The sequence below is a fragment of the Gymnoscopelus braueri genome, assembly GCF_963280865.1.
Source record: "Gymnoscopelus braueri genome assembly, chromosome: 4".
NCBI lineage: Eukaryota > Metazoa > Chordata > Actinopteri > Myctophiformes > Myctophidae > Gymnoscopelus > Gymnoscopelus braueri.
In genome coordinates this window covers 41,925,556-41,937,713 of record NC_137605.1, presented here as the reverse complement: position 1 = coordinate 41,937,713, position 12,158 = coordinate 41,925,556, and the positions used below count along the sequence as shown (strand labels likewise).

The window sequence follows — 12,158 nt, the reverse complement described above, 5'->3', positions numbered from 1 at the left end:
AAATGGTGCTAAATTGCATAAAAAGTGGTTATTTGGCTCATAATCACTGGGGAACATCTTTTGGTGCTAGTGGGCAAAATGGTCAAATGGTGCTATGCCCATTATGTGCCTAAAAGCAGTAGAAAACCTACCAAAAAAATCATTGAAAGAGAAGATGTAAAAAAATGTGTTTTCACAGCTATTAAAATTGGTAATATCGCTCAATTCAAATAAGTGGAGCAGTTGGAATAACTGTTGAAGGAATGGGGTTGTAACCGTAAACAGACCACAGCCACAAATGTAAACATAGGGAAGTGAACACATGCCAACTGAAGGTTGCCCCCCTTCTTACAGTAGGGTCCATGACAGGACATGGGGATACAAGCCAGTTTATAGAAGATAGTTGTCAATTTTCTTCACAGCTGTAAATGTTTATATTTTCAGATGTCTTTACACTTTTATTCTCCCCATTTGAAGTCTGTAGTCTTCTCTAGAAGCAGATTATGGCATAAGAGCCACATAGGCACATAGGTAATCTTTCTGCAAAATCGAATGTTAAGGGGAGTAATAGGCACTTGATTATGCAAAGCTGACCTACTTTATGTAAATACTTATCAATTACGATCTACACAAACAATGCAGCAGTCATTGACCCCACTATCCATCAGGATAAATCTGAACATTTAGTCAAAATGCACTCTTAACACAAATATGACTAGGAGGAATAGCAAAGCATGTATTAAGGTGAGGCCATACATACATCACAGAATCAAAGAAAAGGTACAAATCTCAATCTAAAGACACGACATGGCATCAATATATTTCAATACATTATACATTAGGGCAGTGGCTGACACATCACTAAAATCTAAGTGCCACAGCTAGGTCAATAATTTCATTCAAACTACAGTGCCACCTGGTGGACATACACAAATATAACATACATTACAGCTGAGATTATCCCATTAATAGATTACTGAATGATCTCCTCTCTTAGTATAATAGGCCAATTGTATTGACAAATACAGTAATCAAATAAAAAATGTGCTAGTCAAACCAAAAGCGACAATACTTGTCATTAAAGAAACCAGGCATACAAATTGTTTGAGAGTTTATTACAGCCAGTAGTTTACGATACAAATTACTTTTCAAAATGCTCAGCTATCAGCTTCCTGTACACAATAGCTGATATTCTGAGCACTTACACAGTAAAATGACATAAAACAGGAATGCATTCATCATCAAATTTCTCATTTAGATTTTATGTTTTGCAATTTTTTAAACAAGCTTTTGCTTTTTTTTTATTATTATTTATTATTCAAGGCCTAGTCAAACCATTCCTAGACCTGGCAGAGTCAATTGTTTTCTTTTGTCTTTTTTAAGAAATAATTTATCATTTTGCAATGTTTTCAGAGTTTTCGGTTTTTCAATGTTTAAATTTTTTTTTCTAACTTTTTTATCGGTGAAGCAGGTTTCAAGTTGCTCGATCTGAAGGAAAAAACAAAAAAAAACATTCTAATGTGAATATCCAACATACGATTCAAAACACAACACAAACTCCATTCAATTCCTTTTACGACATCAAATTCATTATTTACTTAATTCAACACCAAATCACATGCTGCCCTCACCTTTCTTAGACGCTAGGAACCCCAGCAGGGGTGGTGGACTTCTGAGCGGCCTCCTTGGCCTGGTGTGCCTGGAGCACAGCAACAGCCTCATCCACCTAAAAACAAAACACTGGGTTAAGCACGGTAGAGAAAAGCATTTTCATACATACTACATTCAGAGTAGTTACACGCAATCCAGAAAGTATGACGCTGATTCAAGCTCAATAGGAATACAGTAAAACAGAGCTTGTAAAATAGTCTTAACAATTACACTTTCAAAACGCCTTTAAGTGAAATGTTTTAACTGACCTTAGAGCGCAGAGACTCTGGAGACTCCAGCATGTGGAGCAACTCGGAGTTGTCTATCTCCAGCAGCATACCAGTGATCTTCCCTGCCAGGCTGGGGTGCATGTTCTGGATCAGAGGGAACAGACGCTCACCTGCAGGGAGTAGAGAGGATAACAAGCCACCTTTAGTAAATGCCACACTCAAAAGACTGCTTCAATGTAGGGACAACAGGGAAATAGGTCAAATAACAATGTGACAACTCAACAGATATCCATGATCTGAAAAATGGGGAGACTACACAGAAGTGTTCATATTACCGGACAAAGCCTGAATCAGAGGCAACCGTTAATGATAAACAGAAAATGTACATACCCAGCATCTGCTTCTGTTCCTGAGGAGGGGCAGCAGCCAGCATGGAAGCAGTCAGGGGCTCCTGTCCTTGGACATGCACTGCAGGCTGGAGAGAAGGACATTATATCGCAAGATTATTGGCTTGTTCAAACAAACAATGAGTTAGATAGGGTTTGGCGACTCAATTAGAATACTTTGGATTTGGATGAATAAGTGATCATCTGGAATTGCACAAAAAGAATTAGTCAAATAAATTGACTTAGACATCTTTACAACAAACCTAGGTAAACATCACAATAATAATTTGGGTAACTTGACAAAATGTGATAAACCTCTGGCCTCTGAAGAATAACTATCTTACTTGAAAGAGCTTTGATTTGTTTTTGACCAAATTAATCTATATATACATATTTGTTCGGAAAATGCTTGAAAAACGGGTTTGGGGCAGCCCCAACAGTTGGGTAATGGGGCACAGTCATGATGTCAAATTTGTGAAAAGTACTTCATGTCTGATCATTGTCCATTCTATAAAGTCAAAGCCTTGTTTGTGAAGAAAGCAAGGAAAGAAAACAAAAGAAAACGGACACTCATGCCTTGAGATGTCAAATTGAGATTAAGCCCCATTTTCAACCCCTGGATTAACTGTAACTCGTGATTGATTAGATTTTATTTCCTGCCCGCAAGCTGGCGTAAAATTCTTTTTTTTTCTTAATTTGCTTCATAAGGAATGTCTGCAACATATCACACAATTTTTCCTTTTAATTATCCATTCAAGGTGCAGTTTTAGTTTGCAAGGAATTCAATATCAAGACATTTTCATCAAGCACCACATTTTGCACAAACCTGGTATAGACCGCTTTACCGTTAGATAAGATTATGTTGTGTGGGCACAGCGTACATGGAGGCAAAGTAATTTGATGAAACGATAAGCAATCAATACATTCATGCCAGCGTTGCTGAACCTGGTTTTTACCATCCTGTCACCCCCAACGAGGGACAGTCTTCTTGAATACACAACCAACACACAATATGTGAGTTATGAGAGAAATCAACAATTATTGTCTTTCCATTTCTGATGAATGGGCATGACAAACCTTTAGACATATCCATAACTTCAACAAAAAATACTTTATTTAACCGTATCTGATTTGAAGTGCGCGCTAGAAACAAGCATTTTTGATGATCCGATCCTTGCGTTCTATATCGTACTTTTTTGACTGGCAGTGGCAGCTATTACACGATTAGTGGAACCCAACAAGTAGGTGAGTAGCTAGGCTGCACCAACGCTCCTGATTTCGTGTATAGAGGGGCGGGTGTATAGAGGCGCAGAGAGACTGCGCCTGATCCCATTGGTTCACCGATCTGTCCATCAACCCCCGCCCCGTTAACACAACATTACGAGCGACGCCCACTGCACTCTGGTTGGTTGGGGAAATGAAACACTTCCTATACCGGGTACACCGACGCGTTCCTCCAGGCTTTTATTTTTTAGCAAAACTAAACAATAAAAGTCTGGAGATCGAGGCTAGTGAGTAGCTAGCCGGTTACCAAAGAACTTCCACTATTCTGAGGTGATTACTGTTAGCCTCCAATCCAATATTCCTTTCCGCTTGCCTCCAGCTAACCCCATGACGGAATCATGACTTAGGTATAAAAGGGGCCCATTGTGTAGGAGTGAAGCAGGACCTGGATACTTTTTATTACCAGTATACCATGCAACACTACCATGAATACAAATACCTTATGTTTGCTCACAACATTAACAACATAAACCCTGAATAGTACTTATTTGACTTCCGAGACCCCCAGGGGTCTATAATTGGTCACCTATTTTTTTCCCCCACCAACAAATCTCTTGGCTGAAAATAGCTGATCTACCAAGCTCACAAGGGGTGAACTTGTAGATCGGCTATTTTCGCTGATCGTTTGCCCCAGAATAGGGACACTAGGGTTCATGCGGTTAACAGGAATATTAATATAACTTTATTCCGAGCAGTGTGGTACATCAAACACTGCTTCAATCAGTGTGAAATTCTTACCTGCTGCATAGCGACCTGTTGCTGAGAGGGAATGTGCTGTTGAGGGTTGCGCACTCCAGGGGCATACTTGTACTGGGGCATGGCGCGTACTGGGGCAGCTGTAGCCGAAGCATTGGTAGGACGCTGACCCAGGGCCTGGGTGGCTAAGGGAAGAGGAGATAACATTCCATCACAAACACACCGATGCAATTTATTGGTTCTGCTGCTTGTCAAAAGAAACTCAAGCAAATGATTGCTGAGGAGTTATTCAGAACCATCCAAAATACTCACGCATACGCTGGGAGGTCATCATGCGTGGAACCTGGGTAGTGGTTGGCCTCATAGGGTTGAAGGTCTGGGGCCTGGGGGCGGACGGACGCATGGCATTGGGCATGTTCTGGAAGTCTGCAATAAGAGCAAAAACAGCATTATAGTGCATGTGTAAACATCTTACACAAGACACATTTTAAATCAACACTGCACCACATGAGGTTTGTCCAGTGTTCAAGGGTAGTCAAGAGAAAATAACTTGAGAAAAGAATAACTCACTTATCCCACCAACTGATATTCTACAGCATCACAATCACTAAATAGCCTTTTGCACCGTTTTTATTTATGTTTCTGTAATTGTATGCTTTTTCTATGGACCATGTGTCCAGACATTCATTTATTCATAGGCCACCTGACAAGAATAGCCACTTTAAGTAATAGACATCCTCCTGGCTGTTCAGGTCTGATTACTTACGCTGGGGTCTCACACCCTGAGTGGCCCAGCGGGGGCTGGGGCGGAGCTGTGCCAGCTGATTGGCTGAGTAGTATGCAGCACGGTTCTGAGCCTGTGGGGGAGATACACAAACAAAATGTTTAGTTATCGCACTGATGAGAAGTAACAACCCGTTTCTCCTGTTACCCATTGAGAAAGTCAAGAACTGATTGTGTGATCTTTTTTCTTTAGTTTCCCCTTAAAGACAGGATCTTCAAGACAAACTGACAGTTGCCAACTTTTTCTTAAAAAGACATTGGGAAATGGTCATGCTTGATTGGTAGCTTATCTAGAAATCATAAAAAGAGATTCTGTTAAAAATCCAGGACCATGAACCGTTTATAACCTCATATTCTGCATTCCAAATCCAGAGACTTGGCCCCAAGCTTATGTTCATGTCTGGGTTCATTTAGGATTTAAAAATGTTTTAGATTTGAAGACAGCAGAGATTAACTCAATAAAATTAACGCCATTTGCACGCTGTGTGAATCCAGTGAAATATTGTGGTAAATATTGTGGTAAACCTAAAACTTGCACAATCAGCAGATGTGGTTGTCCATAGGTCTCATGTTTGATTGTTTTACTTTTTTCATCTGGTTGCATTGTCCTGGGATTCCATGCACAAATCATTGAGCCACAATTTATGTTCATTTCATTCATGGGCCTAAAACACTTGAACCTGTAGTACAAAAAAGCTAGTGCTGTAGTATTACAGCAGTGATAATGGTTAAAATCCTCTAGAATAAGACATTCAATGTGAGGAAACATTTCTCTGGCACAATTACTCATTTATATGCACAAAATTACAGAACTAACAGCTAACATGACATTCTAAGATAATCCATATGTACATAATATTAGTATGTTTATTGCAGCATGTATTGAAAGTAAATTGTAAGGAAGTCATGAGATGTTTTCCTAATGCCCAGGCCTATATCATCCCGTCTTACCTGAGGTATGGCAGCCATGAAGTAGCCGGAAGGTGGGGCAGGCTGGTAAGGGTTTAGGACAGGATTGGGCACGGCACGGACAGTGGCCATTCTCTGCATGTACTGGTTAGTTAGATGAGCCTGGCGCTCCTCCTTACGCTGGGCAAGGGCCACATAAAGCGGCTTTGTGGCAACAATACGTCCGTTCATTTCTGTCACTGCCTTGGTGGCTTCCTCAGGGGATGAGAAGCAGACAAAACCAAATCCTTTGCTGCGCCCACCCTCCATCATCACCTATTGGGTTAGAAATTGATTAGCATTGTTTAGTTAATCTACATTGAGTGTATGTTGGTGACTTTATTGAAAAGTAATCAAAGACAGCATAAATCTTTATGACCTATGGGAAAGAAACATGTCTTCTACCATTCCCTCAGTTATGACTTAGTATGGAAAATAATGAGTATTTTCAAACCCATACTGTAATCTTAACTGAGTGATTGTAGAGTTTGAGGTGCAGTCTTTACCTTAGCACTTGTTATGGTGCCAAAGGGAGAGAATTCTTTACGCAGGCGCTCATCATCCAAGCCATCATCCAGGTTTTTGACATACAAGTTGACACCCTTTTTTTTTAAGGAAAAAAAGAGACATTATTATTAAGACATTAATAATTAAGACATTATTATTATTTGACCTTTCCCATGAACTGGGTGAAAACTACCACATTTATAAAGACCAACCAACCTGGTATCTGGTCATGCGGTCCTGTTTCATCTGCTCAAACTTGCGCTTCAGCTCATTCTGGCGCTCTCCCTTCTTCTGGGCTCGGCCCACATACACCTGCCTGCCATTTAGCTCCTTACCGTTCATATCATCTACAGCCTGCAATGCAATGGAACAACATGGTCATTTCCCTGTCTAGTCAATGTAATTCTAAAATATGGCAAAGAAAGACCTTTAGTCTTCCATCTGATGACAGGAGGAAAATAATATGAAATATCACTTACCTTCTGTGCATCCTCGTGCCTCTCAAAGCTAACAAAGCCAAATCCCTTGGATTTGCCACTGTCATCAGTCATAACACGGATGCTCAACGCAGGTCCTGGAACAGATTATTTGCCTTATTAAAACTAATTTCAATGGTCAACTTAACATGTTGACAAGCAGCTGTCAACACATCGTAGAGTGAATGTGATGAATGTCGATAATAAAAAAAGTCACCCAATTCACCATATTCACCATATTTATTAAACATCTCCCTCAGCTTCTCATCATCCATGTCCTCCCCAAAGTTCTTGATGTAAACATTGGTGAACTCCTTGGCACGTGCACCAAGCTCAGCCTCTCTCTCTTTGCGTGATTTGAAGCGACCGACAAATCTGTTGTGATGAGATTAGTAATGAAAAAGTGTCACATAAATATTTTAGTTTTAGTGCTGCTCAGATTTACAAAGAAAAACACTGGTGACAATTTAGCTATTAAGGGATTATAAGAGCCACTCAAAAAATATTGGGGTCATTATATATTGATTCATAAAAAAGCCTAGACAATAATAAGTATGGTAACGTATTTCTTACTTAGATAAAAAATAATGCTTATTTAACCAGACCGTATTAGGACTGGGAGCATAGCATGTGGTTCCGTTCTCTAGGGTGTAAATGAGTAACAGAGTATATAATGCAATTGTAAAAAAAAAGATGTCAGGAAGGATCAGCAGTAGAGTTAGTATACAAGATGCAATTCAACACCCCTCAAAACAACACATTAGTCTTAAATGGGGTTTTTTGTTGTTAAAATTGTTAATGAACATATTTGAGTTCAAGAGGGTAATTATTGTCCCACTTACACTTTTCTGTCATTGAGCAACATGCCATTCATTTTCTCAATGGCACGCTCTGCGGCCTCATGGGTCTCAAAGTGCACAAAGCCGTAACCTTTTGAGCCATTTTCATCACAAACCACCTTGGGAAAAGCACATTTGAGCATATAAACGATCAGAAAACACCATGCCAATCAAATACGTGTAACTATAACACACACTTTTTTCTCTCACACTACACATGCAGTCTTAATCTTAACCACTTGAACCCTAGTGTCCCTATTCTGTGGGGTGAATATTCAACAAAATCATCTGATCTACAAGATCAGACTCGTTGCGAACTTGTAGATCGGCTAATTTCCGTGCAAATATTCTGTACAGAGGGGAAAAGGAGGACGCCTAGTATAGACCCCTGAGGGACTCTTGTCAACCAAGTAGCTAGTGTTTAAGTGGTTAATGTTGACACACTTGCGTGGTTAATGTTGACAACAGTTATGTCTCAATTTACCTTGCAAGACAGGATGTTTCCGAAAGCAGAGAAGGTGTCATAGAGCGCCTTGTTGTCAATAGACTTGTCCAAGTTCTTAATGAATATGTTGCCTACACCACTCTTCCTCAGAGAGGGGTCACGCTGAGACCACATGATACGGAGGGGCCTGCCTTTAATCACATCAAAGTTCATGGTGTCTAGGGCTCGTTCAGCTGAAAAGACAATACAGAGCATTTAAAAACTCTGCGTTGACACCATCACTGTTCATGAATATAAATGACTTTTTTCTACGCCTTTTAGAATAGATAGAAGGCTTGACCCGCAGCCAGATGAATCTATCGCCGTAATGGCAATTGTAGGCATCGCTTAGCATCGTACCGCTTATTTTCCTAAGTGTAATGTATAATTACATGGGTATACCATATTGCCGATGTGGATTTCTAGGGTTGGGATCATTTAGGATTTTAACGATTCCAGTTCCTTAACGATTCCCTCGGTCCTATTTCTTAGTGGTTAGCTTTAACGATTCTTGTAGGGGGTTCCAAATGGTCCCTAACGGGTCTCTAACTCTGAGTGTACAAATGGAACCAAAATGGACCCTTACGGGTCCCTTACGGGTCCATTTGGTTCCATTTGTACACTCAGAGTTATCGTGGTCCTTGAAATGTAAAAGTCCACATGCCTGCTCTGACAGTGTGATAGAAACCGGTTCCAGAAACGGTTCCAAATGGAACCGAATCTGGTTCCTCCGATTCCGGATCCACAACCCTAATTTTCACCCGGCACACAATATCATCGCTTTGCCCATCCATCGCTACCATGCGTGTGTGTGTGTGTGTGTCATCGACACAAAATGGAGTCAGCACGTGTGCATTTTTTTTTTTTTTTACACTGCAACATATTTCATCACGAGAAAAAAAAAACACCTACCGTCAGCGGGCTGCTGGAAGTTGACATAGGCATATCCCAGGGAGCGGCGGGTGATCATGTCCCTGCAGACCCTGATGGACAGGATGGGTCCGGCCGGGCTGAACTTCTCGTACAGCATGGCCTCGGTCACGTCCTGGTGCAGGTCTCCCACGTACAGGGAGGCCATGGGGTAGCTGGGCGCGCTGGGATTCATGATTCACTCCTCACGAGGGGGTTATTTAATTAACAAAGGTATATAAACGTGATTTCAAAAGCTGGCAACTGTCTGACCAGTACCAGTCTTTAGATGTGGAATGACTGTTCTTCCCAAATTAGGGTTTTCGGTCACTAGCGTCCAGAATTATAAACCTTTACCACGGTCCAGAACTAGCTTCGCTAGCTTAGCAACGTGGGGCTAGTTAGCTTGATTAGCGAAATGTCGGATTTGAGGCCTACCCGTGCTGGCTTCGTACAATTCTACAATACTAAGTTTATATTCCTTCACAGCCGAGTCACCAAGCTTTGCCGCCGGTAATACAAAATCCTATATTGTCAAGTGCAATTAAAACGAAATGATATATTAATGCCCGTCGAGGAGGAGGGAAAATAATATGAACGTTAATCACCCCACGCTTTCAACAATGATGCTAACGGATTAGCTTTAGCCTGCGTTCCTCTGGTTGCTGCGTCTTTTCCAAAAAAAAAAAATCTTCTTTTTACGTTACTTGATTTTGCAAATGAAATCCTGCTTCACCGATTTTACTTTTTCTTATAAAAATATGTCTGCGTTTGTACTCTAGCTTTTGGTTTGTTTCATAATAATAAAATGTGTGCCGAGACTAGCTCCGGAGCACACCCTACGCAGACGAATTACAGGGAATGAAAAGGACGGGCGACGTGTGTGTTTCTGGGTGTCTAAACCCACAGTACAGGCGGGTAGGATGGTACGGTGCCGTCACAGGCGATCGGACCGGAAGTTAATGTGGCCAGTCTGGCCACGATAAAACAAACAATCCTCATTATCTTCGTTTACACATATTTTGCAGATATGCAGTGGTGGAAAAAGTACTCAAATGTTGTACTTAAATAAAAGTATCAATACCACAATGTGGAAATGCTCTGTTACAAGTAAAAGTCCTGTATTCAAAATTTACTTGAGTAAAAGTTCAAAAGTATTGGTATAAAAATGTACATAAAGTACCAAAAGTGGAAAGTACTTGTTATGCAGAATGTCCCATTTCATAAGTTTTCAAATGTATAAAAACATTTTGAAAATATCCGATTTACAAGCTTACTATTTTCAAATAGACAAAGTTTAAATAGGGCTGAAGTGATTAATGTATGTTGTAATAAAATCTACACATCTACAAAGTAACTAGTCACTAAAGGTTTCAAATAATTGTAGTGGAGTAAAAAGTAAAAATATTTGACTGTCAAATCTGTAGGCCTATAGTGGAGTAAAAGTTTTAAAAAAATGGAAATACTCCAGTAAAGTAAAAGTACCTCAAAACTGTGCTTAAGACAGTAAAGTACTTAAGTAAATGTACTTTGTTACTTTACGCCACACTTCTCATACCTTCGTTTTCAAATATATTGCAGATAATGTATTGTAGCAGTAGGTCTTTACCTTATTACTTTGTTTATTTCACCTGTATAGAAAATATACAATTATTTTGCTACTTATTTTTGTTGTTGTTGAGATTTAAGCCTAATTTATACTTACGAAAATAAATTACTTTCATTTTGTTGCACGAACCTTTTCACGTGTCCTTTGAAGTATCGCTGAACAGAACGAAGCAGAAGTCACTGCATGACGGTGACGTCACTGACGAAACCTTGGCATCTTTATTCTAGAAATCTAGATTGAGCCCAACGGCCCACGACGGCAACGTCAGTGTCACCACAGAGTACGCTCGAAAACGACTCTAAATGAATGTACATACGTCGTATCAGCAGTGTAATAAATAAAATCGAGAATACATTTTAACTATGCGTTCTAAAATGGTCGTTGACTGACTGCCAGCAAACCTTGTCAAATCTCCGGATAGATGTCACATTAAGGAAAAAGGCCATTTTCGAAATACGTGTAAAACAGTTTTCAAATTCAGCAGGGGGCGCAGAAAGCATCGTGATTTCATATAAACACTATATTATATTTTGTGTAGGCCCTGTACCTCCTGATGTTGCCTTTATTTAACTTTGTATGATACATATCAAGTGTGAGTGTTGCAGCTGCCCGTCACAAACAAACATTAACATTTTATTCCAATATTTATTGCATTAATAATGAATATTCATTCCCCCCCTACTTTCTCTGTAAATATATGTTTTTTTTTACCGTTTATGAAATGTAATGCAGTAGTTCTGAAACCTTTTTGTGCCAAGGAAGGACCCCCAAATTGATATTTGGCCAGGGACCCTCATCTGAAAATGTTTTGTGCCAGGGGCCCCCAGAAGAGAAGAATTGTGTTAAAAGAAAATAAAAAATTAATGAACATTTTTCAAACACTAAAGATTTTTCTAAAATGTTCAAAAATAGCAGACCTACAAGCTCACAGCAAGTCACTTTGTGTTGCGCTGAGAGCTTGTAGATCTTTTTGAATAGTCAACATATGACATATAACAAAATGATTGTGATGCTGTATTAAAGGTTTCATGACGTTCAGTTTTATCACACATTAAAAGTCTTTGTCATGGTCTTTCAAACGTGTATAGAAAGTTTTAACAAAAAATTCCACTCCATTGATCCATGGCAGGTGTTTTTCTCTCACATTTCTAAAGCCTTTTCAACTGCAATGAAAAAATAAATCTTTGCCTGCGGGTGTCGCTGGTGAGGGATTTTGCCTGTCAATCATCGCCTCTGCTCCGCCCCCCCCCCCAAAGGAAAGGATAGGGGAGGGGAGGGGCGAGGAGGAGAGTGGGCGGGATTAATCGACTGTGACCTCACTGTCGAAGGGCCAAGCTCAGATTACTTTTCAGCCTAATTATTCAGAAAACCCCAGACC

The 12,158-nt window shown here is 40.0% G+C and overlaps 1 protein-coding gene across 2 annotated transcripts; it reads right to left on the bottom strand.

Moving 5' to 3' along the window:
• Nucleotides 1-1,077: 1,077 nt before the first annotated feature.
• On the bottom strand, nucleotides 1,078-10,052 carry LOC308084347 (polyadenylate-binding protein 1A). 2 transcript variants are annotated; one of them, XM_080426953.1, is made up of 15 exons: nucleotides 9,175-10,052; nucleotides 8,263-8,456; nucleotides 7,782-7,897; nucleotides 7,166-7,314; nucleotides 6,943-7,037; nucleotides 6,680-6,817; nucleotides 6,463-6,558; nucleotides 5,960-6,232; nucleotides 4,992-5,082; nucleotides 4,538-4,651; nucleotides 4,268-4,410; nucleotides 2,250-2,334; nucleotides 1,899-2,029; nucleotides 1,611-1,705; nucleotides 1,078-1,467 (listed from the first exon to the last, which is right to left on the bottom strand). In XM_080426953.1, the coding sequence occupies exons 1-14, from the start codon at nucleotides 9,365-9,367 to the stop codon at nucleotides 1,616-1,618; spliced, it is 1,908 nt and encodes a 635-aa protein (XP_080283079.1). In that variant the 5' UTR covers nucleotides 9,368-10,052; the 3' UTR covers nucleotides 1,078-1,467; nucleotides 1,611-1,615. The 2 variants fall into 2 exon arrangements, with proteins under 2 accessions (XP_080283079.1, XP_080283080.1); XM_080426954.1 differs by having other exon boundaries at nucleotides 7,175-7,314.
• Nucleotides 10,053-12,158: the final 2,106 nt, after the last annotated feature.

Excerpts from the sequence above, each read along its gene's own strand:
- LOC308084347 (XM_080426953.1), bottom strand. The coding sequence starts at position 9,367 with ATGAATCCCAGCGCGCCCAGCTACCCCATGGCCTCCCTGTACGTGGGA. Across the intron at positions 6,559-6,679 it reads ACCGCATGACCAGATACCAG|GGTGTCAACTTGTATGTCAA; the intron begins GTTGGTTGGTCT and ends TTAAAAAAAAAG. Across the intron at positions 4,411-4,537 it reads GATGACCTCCCAGCGTATGC|CCACCCAGGCCCTGGGTCAG; the intron begins GTGAGTATTTTG and ends CTCTTCCCTTAG.